This window comes from Nipponia nippon, unplaced genomic scaffold (assembly GCF_047370975.1).
Source record: "Nipponia nippon isolate SJK-2023a ecotype South Korea unplaced genomic scaffold, ASM4737097v1 scaffold_1, whole genome shotgun sequence".
Taxonomy (NCBI): Eukaryota; Metazoa; Chordata; class Aves; order Pelecaniformes; family Threskiornithidae; genus Nipponia; species Nipponia nippon.
Window position 1 is genome coordinate 75,814,393 of NW_028262290.1, and position 26,237 is coordinate 75,840,629.

The window sequence follows — 26,237 nt, forward strand, 5'->3', positions numbered from 1 at the left end:
CTCGCCCATGGGGCTGGCATGAGGCTGGCATGAGGCTGTTGGTCCAAACCCAGCTGGCTGCTGTCGGTTGGGCACTTGGGAGAAAGATTTGCCTTTCTAGTTAGACGTGCAGGCCTGTGTAAGTGTGCTTTAAATACTCTTCCCCTCCACCACCCCAATTTATCTCAAGAAAATACCTAGGAAAATACTTGGAAATATGTAGCCGTGTTTGGGCTGCTCATGTCTGTGGTGGCTTTTCCTCAGACTGGCTGAAGTAGAAACTGCAGAGTGGTTGAATTAATTAGCTGTAGAAGTTACTTGTTAAATAATACCAAATGAAGCCAGAATAAGATTTCTGTTAACATTAGTTGTTTCTTCTTTCAACAGTGAAGATGTTTAAGGATTGACAGAAATTCTCTTTTTGTATGTATATGCATAATTAAAATGCAAAAGCACACTGCTTGTCTACTTGACACCAGTTCATTGTGGGTGTAAGTTTGCTGATTCAAGGGAGAGACTGCTAAGTGAGGTTAAGGTTAGGCTATTCTGTTTTTATGGAGTGGTTTTTTCATGTTAGCACTGATTCTTTCATATTAATAGCATATACAGAGGTCTTTCCCCATCCTAAGCCTGTCCCATCCTTTTCTGCAGCAGAAATTAAAAACAATAGTATGCTACATACTATTTTCTCATTAATATCATGAGTATAGGAAGTTTTTCCTTTTTTGTGTTTCTGTTTCAGATTTCTTCTTTCCAGTGCCATCTACTACTAGCAGCTATGCAGACTGAGTGCGTGAAAAGGGTGTGTGGAATTACTTTGTAAGCCCAACCCAGATATTTTCAATTGTTCAGACTCTTCCAAGTTTAAAAATAAGCAGTTAGACTTGTTATGTGACACCATTCATATATGTTTAATTTAGCTGTCATTTGCCAAGACTATCAACATCCCAGGTATTCAGTGAAAGATTAAACTTTTAATTCATTATTTACTTTGAGAGAAGAAGCCGTGGTGAAAGGAAATTCTTGCTCTTCTCTTCCTACACCATCTCTCTGGACCTAATCCTGTGGTCGAGGACATCTGTGATAAAGCGTAGCTTGCTTTTAACAGCGGCATGGTCAGGATATTTGGAATAAGGTTGATGCATTAATAAGTCTTTGGATATTGACAGGGAAATGGGACTACTTGCAAATAGTATTTTGGCTGATCTCTATATGTGTGCACATGCGTGCATGGATGTGTTTGATTCACTTGGGGTGGACTTTTTGTGTTGCTGCTTACGTCAGGTTTATGTTAGGAGGCATCTGCTTCCAGGCATTCATTTGCTGAATGTAAAAACACCAAGAATACATGATGTTTGATAGCAGGGAAGACTGTTTTTGACAGTCACGGGCCAGGCAAAACCTTCAGCATACTCTGTTACAGCACTTATGGACCTAGCAGACCAACTGCTCTGTCAAAACCAGCGCATCCTCTTGTGAGGATTTGATGTTGACAGTATAGCCAACAAATGACTCTATGGTGCGTAAATGCCTCCAGTGTCTCTTTCCCTAGCTCTGAACGTGAGCAGTGATGACACGCAGATGGTTACGGATCTCTTATGTCTTCTGTTACTGCATGATAATATTTTTGGCCTACTCGATCAGAGTGGGAGAAAAACAAATTTGGTCTAGCCGTTTCTTGAACACATCCATCCTTTGCTGGCTGATCCCATCCCTGGTGCTGCGAGATTGAACTTAACCTGCTAGGAGGCCTGGGGTGGCTGCAGTCTGGGTTGGAAGCACCTTTTCTTCGCCAGCAGCATTTAGTGACGTCCTTCCATAGAGCAAGAAGGAGCGGTCAGCCCACTTTGCTCGTGCCTGTGTCAGTAGATATCTCTAATAATTTCTTTATTCAAAGTACTGTAGAGGACTCTTGTATCAGAATTTGCATAGAAAATACAAAGCAGTGCTGCACAGGAGTAGCTGAATCTAAATAATGAATGCAATTTATATAGTATTTAATGCTACTTCTCACATATTACTCCTGACTCAGAAGCAGAAACGATGGCATATAGCCTGGTAACATTCTTTCTACATCAAATACATATGCATAGTATCATTTGAGTAAGGGGAAAGCAGCATTTACATGCTGTATATCCTGTGAAGGTGAGAAGCATGCCTGTGATCTTCTTGATTACAGCGTGCAGCAGCCATGGGCATGGGATGCTTTTGTTTCCCTGAGAGTGCAACAAGGCATTGTGCCCTTACAACACTGGTGTGAGTAGCCCATGCTCATCCAGTGGCATTTATGTTGAAGGGCAGGGGCTGGGCGAGCTCGCGGGAGTAACTCGTACAGCATCGCTGTCGTTTCTTCAGGGCTAGAATTAGACTTAGGACACAAGGTTCAGCAGTGGGTGGTGGCTGGTGGGAAGAAGCCTTGTGGTCCTAGTGCCTGTGTTAGTCAAAATTCTTCCTGACTCCTCCACCCTGCTCTGGTTTTGGTTACTCCCTGCTTTTCCATTGGGTTCAGCATTCATTCGGCAGCTGAGGCTGATGAATGGTCCATGGGGCTAAGGCTGGTTGCTGCTTACTTTGCTGCTCCAGGACTGGGTTAATGATTCCTTGCAGGCAGACGTGCGTCCGATGAGGCACATGTTCTCTTGGCACACCTGAGTTAACTTCCTCCTCTGCGGGCTGCCCGGTTTTCTTTTTCGATGCTGGTAAGAAACTGAAAACAAAATTTAGGTTTGAGTAATGAAAGCTACCAGTGCTTTTGTTTAGTTCTGTCAATGTATGAGCCACATGGCAGTACTGTTTTGGGATATGTCATGAGCCTGTGATAGCCCACTGAGTGTGAGACTTTACATGGTCTGTTGTAGTAAGATAAGGAGGGCTGCCAAAAGAGCTCTTGTGCTGACATGGCGATTAACTAACCCGACCTCTTGAGAAGTCTACCTTTTGAAGATAGAATTTTGTGGAAAAAAAGTATGTTTTATTTATATAAACCAGTAATTTTTTATTTTTTTTTGCTGCAATTTGTACTATAAAAGGGGGTGTGAGAGGGGAAAAAGCTTTTATGCATGCCTTTGCTATGGCCTATATTTCAGGCATGGCACTCAAACAACATTATGAACAAGATCTTACATTGGAGGTTATTACTTTTTGCTTCTGTATGCGGGGAAAAATATGCAAGTTTTTTTGTTTTAGTTCCAAAATAAAAGGCGGCATTTTTTCTGGAGGATCTGTCAGAAATACTGGAATTCTGTATTATTTGTTGAGGGGACAACTATGGGTTTTGGAATCTTGAAATGCTGTCTTTAAATCTTTCAGCTCCCTTTTTACCATCTGTGCTTCTGTATTCAGTGTGGAAAATCTGTGTTCAGCTAGGAAGGCGAGTCCCTTTCACTTTTGTTTTGGTAAACGTCACTCTGTGTTTCTCCTGCCTTACCGCTTTGCTTGGGTGCAGTTTGTGTTGGGCTCAGCAGAAGAGAAGTGTTTGGAGGAGCCTTGCTGTGAAGCTGCATCCAGGATTTTCCTGGCTGGGAGAGTCTGATAAACATCGGAGAGGATGCTTGATCTGCTAGTGGTTGAGCGTCCTCATCGCTCTTTGGGAAGAACGGTGCCAGCATGTGTCAAGTGAGCAACTGCTAGGCCCTGGCTCAGGGAGTGCTCTCTGTATGCTGGTAATTTCACCAATTATCACTATGCCACTGACCTTCCTATTTCAGAGGAGGTGACCAAAGAGGTTGTGGTGTGGCAGCTCCAACTTTATCTTGTGTCCTCAGATTTCCTTGACCTCTCTGACTGATTTTAGAATCGGAAATGATACAAAGTTGGGGTGGTAATGCATGAAGATAGGCTTGCTTCCTTTTTTAATTGATCCCCCGCCCCCATTTTTTTTTTTGATATATTAGTTATATTTGATACTTTCAGTTTTCAATAATATGTAGTAAGAACATAAGAGAACCATGCTTTTGCAGATCTAAAAGGCAGCTGCTTGGATGCCCAGGGCAGTACCACGCAGTTGCTCTCAGCATCCCAAAGCTTTTCTAGATGCCATGTTGTCGGTGCTCATCTTTGTCCAGGTGCTTGAGAGTTGTGTTCAAGCTGGGGGAGGCAGCAAGCGGGGCCGTCAACACAGAGATGAAACTGAGCTCTGCTGAGGTTCTACCAGGCTGAAAACTTGCCTTTCTGCAAGGTCAGTGGCAAAACTCCCATTGACTTCACCGAGTCCAGGATTTCTTTGTTTTGGTTTTTATCAGTTGTGAGGAGGAAACTCTGTAGTTAATCCCTTCCCTCTTCTGTTTTTATTCGGTGTTCCTGGGTGGCAGTTTTCAGATGGGACAGCCACCCTTTTTTCAGCGTAGTCTGCCAAGAGCTTGTGTAGCCATGCAATGCCAGATTTTAACAGGATTTTTGTATAAGATGAAGATTATTTGATTATATTCTTTGCCCGTATTTTCTTGAAAATATTTTGTTTGTTTGTTTGTTTTTTCAGCCATTGGTTTGATTTCAGTTTCATTGACAGAGGGAAAGATAAGCCTAATATAATAGATTTGGAAAGATAAGCCTAATATAATAGATTTTTGTAAATCTCTGGAAAGTTGGTGGCTGGTAGAGAGGAGAGGCCTCGTAACCGCCCTACTCAGAGGATAGCTGCAGGATAAGGTCCAGAGTTGAAGACAGTCATTAAGTGCTCCAGAATTGAGAAAGGCTTCAGTGAGACTTCTCGCCTTTTTTGATATCAAAATCAGTCCCGACAAGACAAGGAAGCTGAAGGAAATCAGACGTCATTAATACTGCTGTTTCTTTGTTTTTGACAAGGAGAAAGAAATCTTTTATCTTGGTTAAAAGACCATCTCTAAAGTACTGTGGTTTTTGGTGCTTGCATTTGAGGTATGTGCGCCTTTTGCCATTTCTGGTGTAACTACGGCAGTTCATGTTATAAGGTAGTCTAATATGCCCTGCTGCTTGTGAGGGTTTTGTAGGCTCTGCTGAGTTTGCAGCTAGCTCAGGCATGTCTACACGATTTTGCTGTCACTGCTGTGATGCCCCATCAGTACTTACAGAGCAGCCTCAAGCATGTTTGCATTGGGTTATCTCTGAGTAGCAGATAAAGCTCCGAAGTGGGAGATACCTTCGCTCTCTTGGTAATATTTTCTCATTTATAACATGTAACACCATTCCCATGGCTTCCAGTCTGCTGAGGGGGGTGACGCAAGGTCTTGGTTTTACTCTGTCAAGTCCATAATGGCCCAGACTGCTGTGTCCTGAGCCAGTGCTAGGCAGCAGTAAAAGGCCCAGAATAATCGTCGCTGATTCGAATGTGTGTGATAAAGAGGGAGGGCATTTGGCTGCTTCCTCTCTCGTTTGATACTGTCTGGGTGCGTTGACATTCCTGATTTATCAAGATTTTCTTCATAGTGTGCTCTAGCCTGCGCTGCGTGAGGCTGTTAAGTGCTCAGTTGATACCACATCCTTTTTTGGTTTGTGAGATTTAAAATCCGTTAAGTACCACATGTGCCTACAGGATACGTTAAACAGAATTTAAATGGAAACTAACTAAACAAATTATTTTTGCTGGCATTTAAAAGTCATTAAAACATTTCTGTTCGTACTTGATAAATCAAGATCGAACTTCAGAGTCCTACTATTCAGCTGTTTGGTGTTGTAAGCATATTTATCTGTGTTAACACTTGCAGTTTTCTTTTTCATCAGACTTTCTGGTTTTATGTTAATGTAGGTCTCAACTCCAGTGTAGAATTAGAGTAAGGTTTATTACTTTACAACTAAGTTTATGATTTGCTTTTAATAAATCAAAATACTCAAATTTCAATTTAAACTAAAAAGTACTTGATTCCTGTGTCATTTAGGAAGAACAAAATATCTTCAAAGTGAAAGCAAAATATACGTGATTCTTATAAGAAATTTTATTAAGCAAATCAGCACCAGGAAAATACATAGAAAATCAGCTGAAGGCGTGGGATTCCCTGATCAAAGCACCTGTGGCATTCCAGAAATACAGGGTCTGACAACAGTTAACTGTTGTGTTGAAGTTGAATATTTCTTTATCTCATTGACACTGTGTATTTGCTTCATTAACCTTTTTTAATATACGGATATATGTGATTTCTTACTATGTGATGGAGTATGCATTAAGACTGAATTATAAATGCTAATTAAGAAGATGATTAAGAGATTAAGGAATATCCTGGCATCTCTGATGCTATTTCTCTGCGAGTGAATGTAAACTGTATCTCACAAAAATACATCGTTAGTTCTTTTAGGGGATTTTTTTGTCGCTCTAAAGAGAAGCTTGTCAGCCCTGTAGTTCAGATGCTGGCTTCTTCTGTGACATGTAGTTTTCTGCAGAGTTAGAATTTACAGAATAACTGTAGATGAAAAAAAAGGGTAGATTCATGTCTTTGGTGTTCCAGATCGGGCAGTCCCAAGTAAGTAAATTGTGTCTGCTTGTTTGTCCTCCAGTGTGTCAGCAGATCCGGACTTTTGAATACATAGGAACAGTGGGCATTGGGCTTGGATGCAGCCTTCCCCTCCCCGCCCCAAGCAATCTGATGTAAGGTCAGCTGTGACAAGATCATGAGTGCTTCTCCAGGGGCAAGTAAACTTGAGAGGAAGCACAGAGGCCTTCCCTCTTTTAGGAGAGCTCAGTGCTGCTGGAAAATAAATGGCTTCAGTAGGCCTGCTTGCTGTGCTTTGTGTCTCTCCTGCGTAGGACCATCTAGCTTAAGAGATTAACTCTAGGTTTTGGGAAAAGCACAGATACCTTCTGGCCTGCAGCCTGTAAAGACGTAGAGCTAGTTGCTATTGATTAATTTAATTTATGTCTGGAAATACCTATTTCTAATGTTTTGGGAAGCCCTTTTGGATCTAAGGGGGTGCTCTGGAACTGAGCCAAGATGCCTTTTTACTCTGGTCCACACCCTTTAACTTTTTGTCTGTGCACTCTTCTTTGGTATGTTAGGGTGTGTAGGTTTCCTGAAGTAACTGTGATCTTGCCACCATTTGTAGACAGATTAATTAAAACCTTTGTCATGGAGGTAGGTGGAATAACATAGGTCTTAATTCTGCAATGAGCTAAACTCCCTCAACTCCCATTGCCTGCCTGTTTTTGTAGGATCTGTTTGTATAAGGGTGAATGGGTGAGATGCACTTCAGTAGCATACTCCTAGAGCATTCTCATTAAATGAGAAATGACGATCTGTCAGCTCACGGTTATGTGTGTTAATGTTTACCATAGGTGTACTTATTTAAGCAGGTAATCATTCTAAACATAATTCTTCCCCACCTGCGCATCGGATGGACACTGTTTTAAGGCTGTTTCTGCTTGAAACGGGCATTGGTAGGAATACTATTCTTTAGTAATGTCAGCGATTTTCCAGTGAAGTGCCCACTAGCTTGTAAGCGTATTCTATAACTAGGAATTAGCCAGCGCAGTAAATCACATCAGAAATTCACTGTCTATGTATGGTGTTTTGTCTCTGATTCTTTCAAAACTATTCCATCTTCTGTGTTCCTTGTAAACAGACAATAAAGCAAGCACTTTACTGCAGTAGGGCCCTAATCTACAGAGTCTTTAAGCCTCTAGAGGGTGATTCTCAGTAGGTGGTACTGAGGTTAAAAAGTCTGCGGGCACAAAAATAGATCACAGTCTGGGATACATTTGCTCAGCAATACAGTGCAGATGCCCCTTGAAGTTGCATCTTAATTGACAGTGCAAGTCACCACAGGAGAGTTTATATATCAGTGTTGCTAAGCAATAAACTTTTATATTTGTTTATTTAACTAGCATATTGAAAGTGATTGTTGATAAGAGATTAAGAAAGGACGATGACACTGAAATCTGTACAGCACCTATAGCTTCAGGGGACATGCCATACAGTGCGAGTATTTCTGAGCTAGCCTCAGGCTTGCATAATCATAGCTTTAGTCATTGACCCCTCTAGAAACAAACTATCTTCTCATTGCTTTCATTGATTTGCTATTAATAAACATGATGAAGACTAATGTAATTATTGGGTGTTAATAAAACCTATTCCAACTAATAATTTATCCTTCTAGACCTAAGAGTGTTACTAGAGAGCTCAGCACGGAGTTGTGGCACCCGGCAGAGACAGTGAGGTGAGAGCTGCAGTGTCCTCACAAAACCACAGCTGACGGGTCGTAGAGTGAGTGCGTTTGAAGGATGCATGTTTGCCCGCAACCTGCAGAGGATGCAATGCCAGCAGCGTTTCCAGCCTGTTTGCAAATACTCTTGGCTTTGTTTTCATGCCAGTGTTTTCCCACAGGTGAGCATGATTAGTAAGAATCCAGTTAGCCAATGTGAACCTGACTATAACTTCATGAATAATGCTGAGAAATCTCACTAGTTGTCTCGCCAGTTAATGATGTTTTAACCCTGTAGTTTTCGCAGTTCAGCCACAGGATTTGTCATCTGCAGGGAACTCAGTGTGCTGTGGCTGTCTACACAGTTGTAGCCTCCTGTCTGCTAAATTGAGCATCCTTAAAACAGCTCAGTGAAGATTTGAGAGCACTGAGAACAGAACAGAGTGCCCTGGGAGCAGGGCTTGGGCATTTTACAGTATCACCAGCGGTATTCTGGGTGTCTCTCTAAGTATGTTTGGGATGTTAGCATGGACACTTTTTTTTTTTTTTTCTCGCTATCCAGTGTGATTGTGCTTAAGCATCAGTAACATAAAAATAGCGTCATTCTTGTTTTCTATTTAAGCATACCATGCAAATCAGCCTGATTTAGTCACAGGTGAAGGAACTGGATAACATTTCAGATGAGCATGAACAACATGATGTTTTCCTTAGTGTTCTCTCTTTTTTTTTTTTTTTTTTTTTTTTTTTTGCTTGGAATGGTATGAGACTAACAGCTCAGTACTTGATAAGTGGGGAAAAACAATGTGCGTGTGTGGATAATGGAGGAAGAAATCAAAAATACTAGTGGGAATAGGATTGGATGGCTGGTCACTGAATGCTTTGCCCTAATTCATTGCTGGTTCTGCTGCAGGTCACTTCAACAGCCATTGCTTGGCAATCTTTTGATTTTGGTCAGCATCAAACTGGCAGGTAGTTTTGGCTCAGATGCTGGTGGCTAAACATTTGCATCCTAAAGCCTAAATGTGTACTGCCTTTATCAGCGTTTTAGTTCTTCTGAGTCTTCTCCTCTGGCAGAGGTTATTGTGAAAAGAGCAAGGTTTCACCATCCATACCTAGTGTGCTATTTTTCTATGTTTGCTTTTCTAGACTAAATTTTTTTGAAGGTGATGCTCGTTAACTCAATCTCCAGTATGAATTTTTAGTGGGGTTTTGTTTTGATCACATCTCCCAAGCTAAAACTGTTGGTGTATCTCTGACTCAGAGATGAGATAGTACCACAGTTTAGATCACAGGCATTTAACATTCCAAACTAGAGTAAAACTCTCATATACTTTCTTGCCTTTAACCACAAAAGACTTCTGTTTTTAATTTAGCATGTGTTTCAGCAGATGAGGCAAATAATAATATAATGCTCTCCCATTTCATTCCTCTTCACTGATGCGCAGCCTGATGGAGTTGCACATGATGGCACCAGCTTGTAGTGTGGTCTTTGCCACACACTGAACGTGTGGGTGGTATCTCAGAAGTCCTGTGATACAGCTATTAGGCCAGACCCTGCAGTGCTTTTTCGGGCAGTGTTTTCATTAACTGCAGCGGGCATCTACCCAAATCCTGGGATTTGGCTGCTTTTTAAAAGATTTTCTCTAAGGCTTGTGTTTTATTTTGTTTTGGGAACTGATACAGGTAGATCTGTTGGGCTCCCTAATGTGACTGCGGTTAATAGGTGTAAAAGCATTTGTCGGCTGCAATGTTATTCCTTAATCAGCTACAGCCCACCCCACGTACTGCTCCGTCCTTGCTTTCCCTCTAAGCAAGGGCTCTCTAAAGTGGCAGTGGGGTGAATTGCATGGCCTGTGTACTACAGGAAATCAGGTTAGCATGCTTATGGCTTCTTCTGGCCCTAAAAAGTGACTATAGCCTGAAACTGATAGGTGAACTGCTTTGTACTGGATCTTGAGGGAACGCCTCGGTGACTGGAAGGAGGATTAGGCTTTTATTGGAAGATAACGCACTCCTCATCAAAAGTGTGGGTGATGTGTAAAAAAAAAAAAAAAAGTGTATTTGAGGATACCAGCCGCAGGCTAACAAATCATTTGGCGTTCCTGCCAGAGGATGAGATCTCGATAGTTGAGCTACGTAGTGTCGGTGCAGGAGTCCTGAGTCCCGGCCAGATGGAAGCCAGTTTTCTCTTGTTTAGCAGCTGTGCAGTGCTTCACAAGCAGCGGAGCAGCCAGGTCTCTGCCATGTGTTGGGACACATCTCAGCCTCTCATGAAATGGTTCAGATCTGTAGAGATGTCCCTGGCAGCAAATTTTATAGCAGTGAGTTTATTCATTTGTACATTTGAGACTGGGAAACTGCAGCACAATGCTTTTTAATGGTTGATTGGTTAAGTTTATGAAAGGTTTGAAATTAGAGATACAGCGTTAGGAACTACTTCCATTAGACTGCATCATCTCACCTTGACTTTTGTTTATTTTGCTTTAATTTCACCCTTGGGCAAGCATGATCATGTACTTCCATCCCTGCTTCCTCTTCTACAAATGCTCTCATTCAGTTTGCTTCTGGTCTTTTTTTTTTTTTTTCCTTTCTTCTGGCATTAAAACTTTATTTTTAAAATACATAAAGCTGTAGGGTTTCTCATCAGTAGAATCGAATGGAAGATCAAAAATATAATTAAAAAACTTTCATTTCTTTGCCAAAAACAAATTATTTTTTCTTGTCTACTTAGGGTGACTTTATCACACCCGCAAGGGAATCATTTTCATCATGCTGTCAGTGTGATCCTGCCTTAGAAACAGAATGATCTTTTAAAAGTAATATGAAATTCAAATAAATGTTTGAAAACAGAAAAGCGTGAAATAACTGTATGACATAATAGCCAGGAGATTCAGAGTAAAGACTGTTTAAAAAAAAACCAAAACTTATTTAAAAAAACAAAGTAACGTAGGGAATCCTAATTGTTCCTGAGCCATATCAACATGGGAGTAATGCGGTTCATTAGACCTTAGTGTCTGCTGAAGATTTCAGCTGTTTAGCAAGTGTAATATTTTTGTAGTATTATGAATGTTATGAAATGTTGTAAAATAATACTGAAAACAAGTTACTGTAAAAGTAATATATTTTAGACCTGTAATTTACTTACTGTGTATGAGACATTCAAAGATGTTACCTCTGTTGCACATACTTGTAATGATTCAGTATATTTTGCCTGTGATAGACTAAGTAAACTTGAGAATGTTCTTTGATTTTTTTTTTTTTACTTTTTTTTTTTAATTCTCCCCCAACTCCCCCCCAAATAAAGAGCAAACCAAAAACTCAGTTTAATTGGTTAATATAAGTGTTATAGATGGCAGAGTGGAATGGAGCTCTAGTTTATGATATAGGGCTGTCTGGACGAACTCCTGCCTCCTTAGTAGTTATGGACATATCATCCTCTCCTGGTTTCTGTTCTCCATCTCTGTGGGACTTGTTTAACTTCTGTTTCCCATTTTCAAAATTTTTGAGGTGGCTTTATGTGGGTGCTAATCTGTATTTCCTTTACATTTGTGTTGCATTATAATTTTTCTGACCTGCTGCATCTAGAAGCTGAAAGGATTTTACTTACGAAGAGGGAACTTGCCATATGATTAATTGCGATACAGTGAGTGTCTTTTTCCCAGCCTGTAATCTGGGTTTTCTTTGCTTTGCCATAAGCAATGAAGAGTGAAAAAGAAATGTTCTCTGAAGGATATCTGCTTTGCAGGCTAGATCACTAGGCAGGAGTGACTTTTACCATGTTGTCTGCGTCTTGATGGTTTGGTGTATAAGGTGTGCCTCGGGGCTGGGTTTCTAGCTTTGCTGTGCAAGTTGCCAGAGAGAGAGTGAGTGAGTGAGTGAAAGTAGTCATCTGCTTTTTTTTTCTCAAACAGTAATGTGCATAGATTTCCCCTCAGAAGATTGTAGGAGTGCAAGTATGTTGACTTCAGTGTCTCCTGTTTTCCACCCAAGGGACACTGCATTTCTATACTGCACTCATCACTGAGCACTCTCAGTTGATTTATTCCTCCTAATTATGAGATGGGTTGCAGACGGATGTCATGGAGAAACCCTCTGCAACTGTTCCAGCCTTGTGCATTGACAAGATTGCAAAATGACTTGACTGGGTTGGAGGTCCTGTGCTAGTTGTTCACTATATCAAAAAAATCAGTGTTGCCCATAATTCTGCTATGTTGAGGGTTGATTGTTTGGTTTGATTTGGTTTTTTGTTTGTTTGTTTTTGTTTGGTTAGCTTTTTTTGTTTGAAATGAATGGTTAGAGAGAGAACTGGCATAGAAAGGACCAGATTCTACAAACTGGTGTAGTACGGAGCTCTTGCCAGACTCCTGCTGACATCCATGGGATGAAGTCTGCCCCATACCTGTTAAGTTGCCTTTGCCTTACAGGGCAGAGAGAGTTCCTTTTTTTTTTTTTTTTTTTTTTTTTTGAGCATGGTGGAAATGTCACTTCTTTTCTTTTCTTTTTTCTTGTTGTGGTAGACCTTATCTGAAGAAAGACAATCTCTGCATAGCATTGCCATGAGGGTGAAAGTCTCAGGACCACTTCTGTTTGAAACAGAGATCGTGTTTTTTTCGCCACGTGATTGTAAAGTCCAGGTCGCATCCTATTGCTTGGTAGTTACATATTAATAAAGCGCAGGTCCAAAGGGCTTGTGTTACCTTGTCTTAAAGTTCTTAATCTGGTGAAGCTTTTCTTCGCGTCTGTTGCGTTTGTTCTACGTGCTGCATTACAGAGATGCTGATCTTGTTGGTCAGTTTGCTTGTTATTTTTCCTTTTCCATTTTGGGAAGCCTGATGCTGTTACTGAGAAGAGTGCTGGTAGGTTGTTTATGTATTCTGCCTCATTATTTCATGGCTATATGCATTTTTTTCAGCTTACAGTAAAGTGAGATGAACTATTGCAAGCCTCGGTAAAAGGCACTGTACATTTGTGTGTTAGAATCACAAGTTTGTTTTTACTCTGTCTCCTTATCAAGGGCTGGATCGAAGCATTTATGTAACCATGAGTGAATCATAGGTTTGAAGTGTTCCCACCTGTAACTTCATCTGCAGACTAATAGCAGGTAGGGGGACTTAACAAGTATCTCAGTACTGAGCACAGTGAAAGATGCTTGTGGAAAAAGAAATACTTTAAATTAGTTTGAATTTAGTTTGAATTTAGCTCATACTGAAGAATGGTATGCAAGTTTTTTATAGTATGTTGTGTTTATAGCATGGAAAGTACCCATGCTTGAAACAGGCTTTTAAATCACACCCTTTCTCTGTGCATTATTTTGGTGGGGGAACAAAAGGCTTTTATTATGGAGTGCTTTTGTATTGTCCTTTATGACTGTCATAGCTCTGACAGAGAAAGCTGAATTCTTTTCTGCCGTACATTCAGTAGTATCAACAGGCTTCTCAGCACCTTCTGACTGCAGTTGCCGGAGCCTGTCAGAAAGCAGCTGCTCGTGCAGATCCAAGCTGGAGCTAGAGCTGTGGATTTCACTCTGCGGTTCATGGAGCTACTTGCTACTACTGAGATGTTTCAGAAAGTTGGCTGGGAAATGCAAATCTGTGCCACGTATCGCTCTACAAACGTGAACTTTAAAGGGATCTGCTTCCACTGAAGCAGTTTGAAATCTATCATTTGGAAAACATTGAAAACCAGGCATTTAAAGCAGTCGCAGTGTTTCAAGAGAGTGTGTAGTCACTATTGTGGAAAGGTTCGTATGAGGTCACTTGAACAGTTGCTAGGTTAGAGAGACGGTAGCAGGAATGGTTTCCCTTTTCCTTTCTCTGATGTCTCTGAAGGAAACAGATCTGCACTTTCCTTTCTGCACAAAAGTAAAGGAGGATTGTAGTATCTAGAAGGCCCTGACTGTGTAATGCCAAAAATAATACACATCATTACGTATTTTATGGAGGTAAAGCGAACATTGCTGGTCAATGTATGGCTGATGCTTTTGATGGTATGATGCCTGATTTCCTGACGCGCACCCCTGCCCCCAAGCAGTGTTGTACAAGGTCTGTAACTGCAGAAGTGGCTGTAAAGAGTGCTTAAAAAATGGCTAAATAAAAATGGCACTCCCATTTCAGAGCTATAAATTGGTATTAAGGTGTCTGACCTTGTTTGTGTGTTCCTTCAGAAAACCAGATGCAGCTTTATGTTATTGCTAGGGAACAAACGTGTGTAGCATACTCCCAATTTACTTCCAGCTCCTTCATCAGCTTCAAAACTTGGTCGTTCTTCAATTCTCCCCTGAAGTTTCAAGTCTCTTCGGTTTCAGCTGGTTTCAGTTTCGTGTTTATTTTATTACCATTGCTTTATTTCCTCTATCTCTGTTCACTGTGAGATCTGGAATTTACAAGTCCAGGTAAATCATAATTAAAAAAAACTAGTTCTGCCAGGCTCAGGACACTTGCCTGCTTCTTTTCTTCCCACCCCCTTTCTACTTTGTATTGGAGATCAGCCTCCCCGTTATAGGACAAGCTTTAAAAACAAAAAAGAAAAGCTTGGTTTAAGAAACAAGTTGATGTGAATCTCTGTAGCTGCTTATATTGATGCAGTTGATGTTACGGAGGGCAAGAATTACATCATTTGTAAATTGATCTGAACTCCTTAACTGTTGCACTGCATTTTTGTAAAGCTACGTTGGCATGATCTGGATTTATGCAAAACTCTCATGTCTCTCACCACCTGCTTACAAATAACAACTGTAGCCAAATGTAAAGGGATCTGAGCAGAAGGTGAATCTCAGTGTCTTTTTTTTCTTTTATAGACGAGTAAATAAATTAAGAGTTTGGTTCACGGACATATAGAAAGTCAAAGTAGTTTGGCAAACAATAAAACCTTGAACTTTTTATCACCTCCTCCATGGGGAGGTGCAAGTTAGTGACTGATGACTGCATGACTCATGGGGTGTATATAGGATAAAAAGTGAATGTTCAGGGAAAAATCTGCACGGAAGAGAAGTTGCTGTACACTAGTAAATATGGCAGTAGCTCTCCCTGCGTATTTGTAGGGAATACTGTTTGTTATGCACACAGGAAATGAAAGGAAGTATCTGCATCACTGCTAATTTTAGTGTGTCTTGCTGAGGTCTCACTGAAATGTGCATTTTCAGGGCAGTGTAGTGATTTTTTTGCAAGTTGAGACGTCATAGAAATTGTCGGTCAAATGCAAATACTGATTAAAAAGTGTAGAGGACTTGGATTGTTTCTGAACTGTTTGGTTTTGTTTTGGTTTGGTTTTTTTTTTGTGATGTGATGTAGCTCTTACTCTCTTACTTTTTTTTTCTGCCAGGAGCTTACATTGGTAATCCAAAGTGTACGTTTAGTCTTTTTATGTGTGAGAATATGCATTGTCTCCAACTAAAGAAGAGTTTGGTTTGGTATTAATCCTGTTAAGTTCTTAATTTTTTTTTCCCTAAACACAGTTTTACCCTTGGCTTTGCAGACTTTTAAAGGTCAGAGTGGTTTTCCTGTACTCGTCTTTTCTGGACCTCTGTTTATGTTGTAATGATGTGCAGAATCATGATCTCTTCTCTTCCTGCACCCTAAAACCAGGCAGATTAAAAAATGCAGGCGGTAAGCCTGGGTAATAATTTCCAGTAAATATTTTACTGCTTTTTCCATCTGTTACACTAAAATCTGACTTAAACTAGGCATAAATCTACTCAGAAGAGGTCACTGGGATATTAATCATCAGCATTAATCCTCTTAGACGTGTGCTTGGTATGAGGCCAGCTATTCAGAAGTTTAACAGTGCACATATGTTGCTTCAGTGCACATATGTTGCTTATCTGTCTGGCAGCTTGCCAACAAAGTAAACTCTGAGTTTGTGGTGGTTTTATATCTCTGTCAAGTACACTGCTTGTTTGGTGCAAGTTGATGCAGCTTTTCTGTATGTCGCTTACGGCACATAGCCTGCTACTGAAGAATGAGTTCTCTTCAGGGTGCTTTCAAAGGGCTATAGTCTCTTAGTGTTGCATGGTAAGAAGTGGTATCATTCATGGTTGACCTTTTCATGGTGCTTCCATATGAAGTATGATGAGCCAAATTTAATACTACTTACTCAGAGTAGGGGAAGAGACAATATTTCGAGTAATACTATGGAACCCAAATATAGCTGAATGAAACCTCACCCTGCCTCCGCTCCTGCCGTTCTGACTTGGAGGAAACAATCATTTACGTAAATACAACTCTTTCTTGAGTCAGGTCTGGACTGGACCCAGTATTTCTGTTTCTCTCTTCATAGGAGCATGCTTTATACTCGACAGAATAATGATTATTTCATATCCTAATTACGGAACTGATTCATCCCCTGGGGCATGGAAAGCAAACAGTAGGAGTGAGTGCATAATTAAAAAATTAGCGTATTTTTAGAGAGGAGGTAAAAATAAAATGCAGCTCCATTGAAAAGTTTCATGATAAAGAAAAATGGCTTGCATTAGAGGAACTTTTTAAAACAATCTGAGATTATGGCTGAAAGAACGTATTTTCTCATTAACATGCTTATGCTTGCTTGTGAGAAATTACTAATTTTCTTCTTGCCTTTATTTCTCAAGGAGAAGAATGAAAGCTCGCGCTCCTCCTCCACCAAATCAAGCTTCTGCAGCAAGCAGAATTCACAGTGAGCACAAGTCACCTGCAGAGACAGCTGTAATTTCTGATCAGAACCTTGTGAGCATGAAGGAGAACATGATAAACAGATCGGTGGACTTCACAGTCATTTTACCCAGCGGGGTGGAGCAGAAGAGCACAGTACAAGGAAGGTAAGGCTTTGATTAGCTCCAGCTTTCTGGAGCCCTCTGTTCCCAGTGGGATACTTGCTGATATTAATGTCTCCCTTTCTGGGTTGATGGGTTTTCTCTGTCATGCTTCTCTCCGCATTTTAGGCAGCTGTTGTACCAGAGTCCTGAGAGCCATGTATAAAGGACCCTCTCTGCTGGTGCAGGAGGGATTTAGCAGCTATTGTGTCACTGTTTTCCCCATGGGTCACCCTCAGCACATGTACGTGCCACTGGGCTAGTCTTAGGTTGTATCACATCTCATAATACAGAGGGGGATTGGTGCAGTGGAAGTAGGTGCTGCTGGCAGACAGCAATCCTGACAGTATGCCTGGCTGGAGTCATGCTGAGAAGCAAGCTCAGAAGATGAATGATTCATCACATTCAGAGATCCTGCCTTCACAAATACATTGCAATTGTGTAGACAGCAAAGCATCTGCTGGTATTTAGGAAGCCTTTTCTGTATAAAAGTGTATTGTTTTTTTCCACAGGAAGAGAGAGAGGTTCTCCTTGTCACTCGGTACAATCAAGGGCAAATTGTATTGGAAAGGCAGTTTTGAGATAATTTTCTTCACCATGGGAGCTCTTCCTTCTCCTCATTCTCTGTGTGAGAACTCTTTTGAAAGAGGGAAACTTATTACGTTAAGAAAGAATTTGGAAGAGTTTTAAAAATGTATTCAATACCATGATGAAACTGTAGCAAAGAGTGGTGTAGTCAACAGCGGTCAAGAAACTGTAGAAAGTGATAATACCAGATTAAGAGGATATGTAGATTCCTGTTGATAAATCAGGGCCTGTGCTTATTTTACATTTGGGGTTTGCAGTAGTTAGTCTGCATTCCTGTAAAACTACTCTTCTTGGTCTGATATATTAGTCTATTTTGACTGTTTGTCTATTAGTGTGTTTTGATGGCTGAGGAGGATGTGTACAGCAGCGCATAGTGTCTGGTACTTCATTCTTCCCCCTTCTTTTCCTGTAGAAATTAGCGTTCACTTAGCCACTCTCAGGAGACTAGTGCAACTTGTGTGGGTCAGCCCCAAAGCCAGAGCGATGTTAAAGATTTTAAAGGAAAGCAGTGCTTATCAGAGCTCTCAAATTATACATTTAGTGATTGAGTCTTTATGGGGAGATTTAGACTTAACGAGAGAAAGAAGACAACAGTCCTGGAAAGTAGAACAGGACATGAAATTCACTGGCCAGTGAAAGCTGGTATTTCATTGGCAAATGCAAGCCACCTGGGAGCTAACAAGAGGCTAATCTTCATGCAGCATTTTGTATAGAGAGATACATAATTGCCGTATGATTAGAAAAGATTTTCTTTTCCCTCAAAAAAAACCCGAAAACCAACCAAAACCCAAACAAACACTCCAAGAGCACTACAAGAGTGGTGTTTTAATGTGACCTTTTGAAGAACATACAAGCTACAGGAGCAGAGAAGAAATGGAAAATTGCTGTACAATAAACATTCTGTCTCTTGCACAGGTGTTTATTATCACTACCATTGCTAGCACATATACTGAGACTGAGTATTTTGATTATTAGAGGTTTTAGTTTGTGGACTAAAACCTGAAAGAAATGTCGAAAATTAAACCTTAGAAGTTTCTGTGGGGTTATTTCTATCATCTACATTAAGCACTCTAAGCAACCAAAATGTTCTCTTTGTTGTTCTGTGAAGGTGCCCACTTCTTTCCATCGGCTGCATGACAGGTCTAGGCCCCTGATTTAGGCTGCAGTTAAATTCCTGCTTGTGCTAATCTGCTAATCTGAGTATCACCAGTGCTTAACCTAGCTAGTAGGTGTTCTTCCTCAGCGCTGTCTTGAGCACTTGGAGCAGAGAGTTACTGACAAATGTCCAGCACTGATAGCCAGCTGTGGGAAGTGGAAGATTATGGAAACTGAGGAGGGGAGTAAATCATTCTAACAAGTTATGAAATAAGAAAATGATATCCTATAATGAGCCCTGTATTACAGTGGCATCAGTCTGTGAACAGACCTCGTGTGTGCTGCTGTTCTTTCTAACAACCGGAAGATGAAATTTTCTGTACACTAACACCAATTACATTTTTAGGGATGTGGAATAAAAAAAAAATGTCAAGAGCATCTGAAATTTTTAGGGGATGGACCGTCTTAAGTCTCCAGGTTTGGGTGAAAGCCCCGGCTTTTTCATCTTTCTGCGTTGTTTTGACACTGCAAACTGGACAGCTACAAAGTACAATGATACTCAGAGGTAAACAGTTAATGATGAAGATACTGGAATAAAAAAAAAAAATAGTAGTGTTTCGTTTAGTTTGAAGCAAGTATGGGAGCCAGCGCAGGTAATTATTTTCCCTGTTCACTCTTTTTATCTATGGTGATATCATAGAAGGACATTTCAGACAAATTCTGCTGTTGTTTATACTGCTATACATCTTCAATATTTTCATTGCCATCATTAAAACTGCATTCTGCAAAATCTGTTTTTGGGTGCCCTGGGGAAATAGCTTTTCTGTTGCAGAAAAATTTGCAAAACCTTGCCCTGGGCATCATCATAATGAAAAATGATCCTGTAATTTCAGGAAAGCAGTTCACAGAACAATGAAGTACATTAGAAGATGTTTGAAAATATAACTACTGTAGCTAATTAGTATCACTTAAGGCTATTATAAATGAACCAAGTTAAAAGTCAAAATTATCTCTTTCACTTTGTTCATTGTAGGTAAGCAAAGCAGCGTGTCGTTAATTTTATTTTGTTCTCTACATAGAAAGTTCCTATAAATATCAGCAAGAGGGCAGAAAATTCTCATCAAATTTTCTTGAAAGATGGTTCAAGAAAAAAAGAAAGTGTGTGCTATTTAAAGATATTTTATTGGAATTGGATTTTTTAAGTAGCTTTATTTATAAAATTAACTCAAGCTGACAGTCTCTCTCTTAAGAGTTTATTGCCATCTTGTAATGTACAATTTATTCCAGATTTTGGAAATATGTAGTGCAGATTCTAGGACAAAGTTGAGTCCTTAAGGAGTGCGTGCAGCAATAGAATGGTATTAAAAACACTTTTCTTTTTTGAAATAATTGGTCTCTGTGAACTCTGCTGTAAAACATTGCAAAGTATTAATGAAAAAGTGTTAGCCTTCTCCCCCCTTAAAAGGATTATAAAATACCCCCACAACTAATGTATATTTGTACTGTTGTATGAGAACTACATGATGTTGTGAGAGGATAGACAGAGCATTGGCCACTTACACAGTTTATGCATGTAGGTCTGTAGCACCTCCACACAAACTGTTAGCAGGTCTGACAGAGGCAGTGACTAGATGTTTAGAAAGAAGATGAGTGGAAAAGCTCACAAGAGTCACCAGAAACCTTTTCTGTTTGTAATTCTCAGGTAATACTTTCAGTGGGTAACCTACAAATAAAGGGATCATGTGTCTGTCTCCACTGACACTGAGTGACTCTGAGGAGGACTTCCTGATGAGCACAGATACAGACCTTTAGTGTCAGCAGCTTGAGAAGTCAGTAGTATTTGAAATACGCGGCAGAAAAATGGGGATGTTTGAAGCTAAATGATGTTTGGTTTGGAGTTGTCAGCACATGGGTGACTGATAGGCAGAAGAGTAGACTGGACAGTTCTTGCTCTTGCTGTTATCTTACATGTTACCCATACACGTGCTCCACAGAGAGCAGGATACTAGAAAAAATAATAAACTAGCTGAAGCTGTAGCCCCATTCTGTGAATACTGGAGGACAGAGGTCAGTGCAGAGTATGCGTTATATGGAGCATAAAGCTAATGTCATCACAGAAAGAATGTTCTCACGTAATTCTCAGTGAAAGAGACTTAAGTGATATTAATTGTGGGCTTAGAGCTCAACGTACAGAATGGTGTCTCAAGAAAGACTGAAGGTGTGAAATCAGCCCAGGTTGGTAAAGCGTGAAAGAGGTGGCGTTAGAAGGAGATGAACAGGGCACATACAGCAAGAGGGTTAAAAATGAGCTGAACTAAATAGGGGTGAACTCAAAACTATGGTAGTTCAATGTAGGCTTAAAAAAAATCTTACTAGAATAATTTAAAGAATAATTTATGTTAGAAGGGGCCACTGAAACTCACCTGCTCTAACTCCCTGCTCAGTGCAGGTCTCACAGGAGCAGGTTGCTCCAGGCAAGTTTGAGTACCTCCAGGGAGAAGGTTTCCAAACCTCACTGTACGCTTGTTCCAGGGTTTGACCATCCTCATGGTGAAAAAATGTTTCCTTGTACCTAAATGGAATTTCCTGTGTTGGCACTTGTCTCTTGCCTCTTATCCTCTTGCTATTCACCACCGAGAAGAGTCTGGCTCTGTAACCCTACCAGTTGGTACTTACAGACAGCAACAAGGTCTCCCTTCACCCTTCTCATCTTATGGCTCAACAAACCCAGTCCGCTGCCTCTTCTTGTGTGTCATATTGATGTTCCTTCTGTGGACTTGCTCAGTTATGGAAAATAAGAACCAAATATACGTGAGCAAAATGAGAAAAGAAATAGAAAACATTTATGAGTATTTGTTTATCATGTTTCCTCTACTTCTTTTGGTGCAGCTTCCTGTTAGTCTGTACATTTCTGGTTGTGTAGGAAGACTTCTAATCTTTTTATGAAATGCCTGCTGTGCTTTGGAGCATGAGAAAATAATAATGACCAGCACTGTTTTCTGTTTTTAAATGCAGAGAGTGAAAGTGTCAGAGACTTCAGGTCACCCCCTTTACTGTTTTTCTTTTCCAATCAATTGTCACTGTAGATTCCTAATGCATGTTTGGCATTGACCTAAATAAAGAAGATTCTTTCCTCCAGTTTGAGATTTTTTTTTTTTTATGGGTACTTGTAGCATGCAAGTAGAAGGTAATAGGAAGGTCAGTGTCATTTGATAGAGTACAACTTTATCCTACATATTTATTTCCTAGATATACAAAGCTGTATTTTAAAAAGGATTTCTCTGTGTGATCCAAGAAGATTAGGCCAAGCCACACCCAAAACAACTCTGTTGTTTTCTGCCTCTTAAACTGTAGACATCTTTGCTGCATTTTACTGGTGAGCAACAGGACACAAGTGGTATGACAGGCTCTAACTTAATCAGGACTTCAGCCTGATAAATATTGCTGACAAAGTAGTTATTCTTCACTGTCCAGAATTGGTGTTAAATGTCAAGCAGCTTAGTAATAGAATATCAGAAGAGAGCCAAAGTACTCTCCTTTGCTAAGAATAGTTGTCGGGACCATCTTGTCTGAATCTTAAATTGGGTTCATCCTCCAGTTTTATTTCTGTACTCTAGTATTTGCTTATCAGTCATTAATGTTTGATGTCTGTCACATAGTGTTTGGGCTCGCCACCCAAAATTTCAGCAACATCTTATTAAAATAAGAAAGTAATGTGTTTCTTAGCTGAGTAGTTGGAAAGGCAGAAGACATTTAACAACTTCATTTCAGCTTTAGATTTAATCCCTTATGATCAGACCTGTCTGAATTTCAAAATAGAGTATGCTTTCTACCAGGTCTCAAAAGCAGGTGAAAATGAAGTGCAGATATGTCTGGAATGAGATGGAAGCAAAGGAAGGACTGACTCTTTGCATCTTCCAAGACCCATGTTCAGCCCAAGGTTAGAAAGAAAAGTTGGTCTACATTACTAGACGGCTCAGCACCATTCTCTTGCTGTGTTTAGTGGATCCCTTCTATGTGTGACATATACATGGGGTTACTTGAAATAAAACTGCCATTTAAAAATCAAACTGAACTGTATTACAGTTTAGCTGAACTGTATTACAGTTTAGAGGGAAAATTTTTCAAGTTGGTGAAATGGAAATCTGATAGAAGAATAACTTCATTGCAAGGACTTCCCAGCTCTCTTACTTCTCTGGGAACACATGAATTTTCATTTTGTTGTAGAATTTCTCACTTTTTCTTGTCTATCTTTGTTTTTGTTGTTGTTTTTTTTTTTAATCCTTTTGAAGTTTTGTGGAAATTTATTTTCCCAAATTTACACTTTTATACAATATATATATATATTTACACAAATTTATACTATGCACTTTGAAGTTGTTTCAAAAGCTTCAGAGATACTGCTTAATTTGTACTCCTAAATGGTACAGATGAAGCCTGGGGATGCTTTTCATGGGACAGTTGTGTATTCTGAGCAGCATGGCTCAGGATGGGATGTTGCAGACTTCCTTAAGTGTTATATTTAACACACACCTGCTCTGTAATCATCAATAAGGCGAAACCTCAAATTTGGCTGGATTTTTAAATTGTTCATTGTCTGGACAAATTTGTTCAACTTGCATGATTGTCTGCAACCTATTTTCTGAGGTGGCTGGTGTGGAGTCTAATCTTGTTGCAATTGTGGTACTGTTGCTGCTGAACATATTTCATAATTTCAGTGGTAGGTGCACGGAATCATAAACTGTTCTTTTGACAAACTTTTTTTTTTTTAAATCCTTTTTCAGGTGCTGCTTTTTTTAAAAAAAGTTTTTTTAAATGAATTAGTTTACATGAGGTAAGATTACTGTCCAAATTTGAATGAATTACTACAATATTATGCACTACAGAAATATATTAGCGTTCCACTTTAAATAGAAATGTCTAGCATGTAGAACACCATGTATTGCGGTTCTGCTAGGTTATTTGCTTTTCTCTGAAACAATAGTAATAAGGCTGAGGGGAAAACAAACACATGCAAAATTCACTTTAAAAGAAATATGTCTGTAAACAGACAAGCTGAGATCTGTATCGGGTGGACTGACACTTTTTTAAATGTTTACTGCTGACAGCATAATGAATATTCATGTAAATATCAGTGTAGGCAGGGTTCTCCTATAGTTTGAACTTCGTAGGTGTAAATGTTTCTGTTGGTTTGTGGTGTGTTACATGTGATTTTAAACATGGTTGTGAAATACAGACATTTGCAACTTGGGGACAGTGCCAGAATAAGTCATCATGAAATGACCTGATACAGTTTTGATTTAGATACTACATGTTTCTATTTAGATGCTGTCTGTGTTAGCAGTCACCACAGTGCTCTGTTTTTCTGAAGCCTCCTATGCATGTTAATGACATCTGTTTTCCTTGTTTGATCTCAGTCATCATTTTCTTGCTGTGTTCTTCTCTTTTCAATGTGATCACCTATTTCAAATTTTCCACGCTTGCCACTTTTTCAGCTCACACTGCGTAACTCAGTTAAACTTGAAATAGGTTACTGTAAAGTAGGTCCTTTCTTATCTCTTGCGCCCGAAGAGCTGTCACCTATGTACGTTTTAGTCTTTCGCCTCTTAATAAGGGATCGTTCTCGTTTTCTGTTCTTGTTGTCTTTGCCATTAGCTCTCCAGGGTTCTTCGCCAACTTCTTGAGCAGTTGTTGGCCGACAACATATACATAGAAAGAAGATGGGCAGCCCCCCTTCCCCCCCCCGAGTTGTTTCCCAGATGCTGACAGCCTGCAGTTGAAGGGTGGTTCTTGAGCTACAGATGTAACGGTGGTAGCTAAGAACCTGTGGAGGATTTTATTTTCTCTGAAATTGCTTGCAGTTTGAATCTGTATACAGTTTTTCCAGTTTACACATTAGAATAGGTGCCAATTCCTTTTGCAAATACGCTGTCTATGCACTTATTTTCACTTCTGCTAGAATAAAAATACCCCATGTATGTGACAGGCTTCAGGTACAGCTGGTAATTTTTTTTCAACTTCTGCTGTTTTGTTGGTGACAGATACTGGTTTATGAAACCAAAAATTTCAGAACCATAACCAGTTTTAGTAAACCTGTTTTCTCTGATCCTGGATGGAATTTTAGGGAGGAAGGTTGGAAAAAAAAGAACCCTTCAGTACCTTGGTAGAAGAGAATTTCTGGGGTGTGGAGTAACATAGTTTTTATATGCTGTGTCAGGCAGTATCAAGCTCCAGTGGACGCTGAGTTACTGACACAAAACAGAGTACCTCCCTGCAGAGGCATGGAATAAGAGAGGGGCAGTGACTGACTCTTCTAACCTCGTGGTTTAAGAATCACATCTGCAATAAGAGTTCTTGATAATGCAGATACTTGAAACCAGAAGTTTTTGTACAGGGTTAATATCCTCGGCAAAATAAATGTGGAAGGGGTCTCTTGTACTTGGAAATATCGCTGGTGTCAATGGATTGGGAGTGAGGGGGCAACTCAAAGTTGTAAGCTGGAAAAAAAAAATCCTGTCTACCTTCTGTTCCAGATTTAAACGCAACATTTTGAATTGCATTGTGTGGTGGTTCAAGTCTAGGTAGGATTTACTGTACTGTGAGTGCATCATTTATTTATATCTTGTCTTCATGTTAAAGAACAGGGTTTGAATTGGAGAATTTAATGTATGGATTTAGCAGATAAGATGCACTTTGTCCGCTCTTGGCTTATGTTTGTTAGTGCTGTTATTGCCACTGTTGTCTGCCTCATGGTGAATAGTTAATTGCCTGCTCATAAACACACACTGAAGGGCGAATATATTTCATTCCTAACATTTTATCTGATCTGTTTAGCATTTCAAAGCATTAGCACTGTTCCCTCCCAAAGATGGTTAACTAGTGACGCATCCGCAGCTTGTATAGTCTTTTTTTCTCCCATATTAAAACTGAGGTAAATTTTTTAGCAACTGTTTTTTCTCATGCTAACGGTGAATGTCTTCTTCCCTGCAGTAAAGCTGTGATGGATCTCTTGGTTGATTTATGCAGCCAGTATCGCTTAAATCCATCCCAACACAGTCTTGAACTGAAGTCTTCGGGAACTCAACAACCTCTGAGTTACAAGCCAAACACGTTGATAGGAGCACTGGACGTACAGACGGTACTTCTGAAAGAGAAGGTTCCCGAAGAGAAGGCAAAGCGACCTCTGCCAAGGGCCCCTGAGGTTGGTACTCTGTAGGATTAAAATGGTGCCATGAAACATCATTTCATTCCTGTGATTTCAAGCAGTTCTTCCGATCTTTGCATCTTTAAACCAGATGGGAGAGGCTTGAGACTGACTGTAACCTGCTTTACTAGCTTAACTGATTTGCACGCAGTCTGGCAGGTGCCAGTCTGGACTCTAGCGTTTAGGCAGAATGTTGTGTTGCGTGTGGTTGGATAGATGGAAATCTGTTCTTATAAAGACCCTTGATTGAAGACCAGGGTGACTGAAATTTGCAGTAGTGGCTGAAATGAGGGTTGTGGGATTGAGTGGAGGTAGGTAGGGTTTTAGTGGTGTTTTGTTTGCCATCTTTATTGAAGGTAGGGGAGAAGACTCATCGTTAATAAATGTATTTCACAGTATTGTGAAGATTCAGAAGTAGCCATTTTCCAAATATGTTTGCTGAAATTTTTATTATTCTGAATCAGTATAGCTAATTACACT

The 26,237-nt window shown here is 40.0% G+C and overlaps 1 protein-coding gene across 17 annotated transcripts in view; it reads left to right on the forward strand.

Annotated features, from left to right (window-relative positions):
- COBL (cordon-bleu WH2 repeat protein) overlaps nucleotides 1-26,237 on the forward strand; it is a 223,226-nt gene that overhangs the window by 27,560 nt on the left and 169,429 nt on the right. For 15 of the 17 annotated variants that reach the window (XR_015705259.1, XR_015705263.1, XR_015705261.1 and 12 more), the window contains 2 exons: nucleotides 16,670-16,876; nucleotides 25,544-25,754. Coding sequence is in view for 12 of the 17 variants with exons in the window: in XM_087759953.1 (XP_087616079.1) it covers nucleotides 16,670-16,876; nucleotides 25,544-25,754 (418 nt within the window). In the remaining 5 variants the exon portion in view is untranslated. Of the gene's footprint in view, nucleotides 1-8,182; nucleotides 8,268-12,812; nucleotides 12,942-16,669; nucleotides 16,877-25,543; nucleotides 25,755-26,237 lie in introns of those variants that run through there. The other 2 variants (XM_087760011.1, XM_087760029.1) reach the window with 2 other exon arrangements.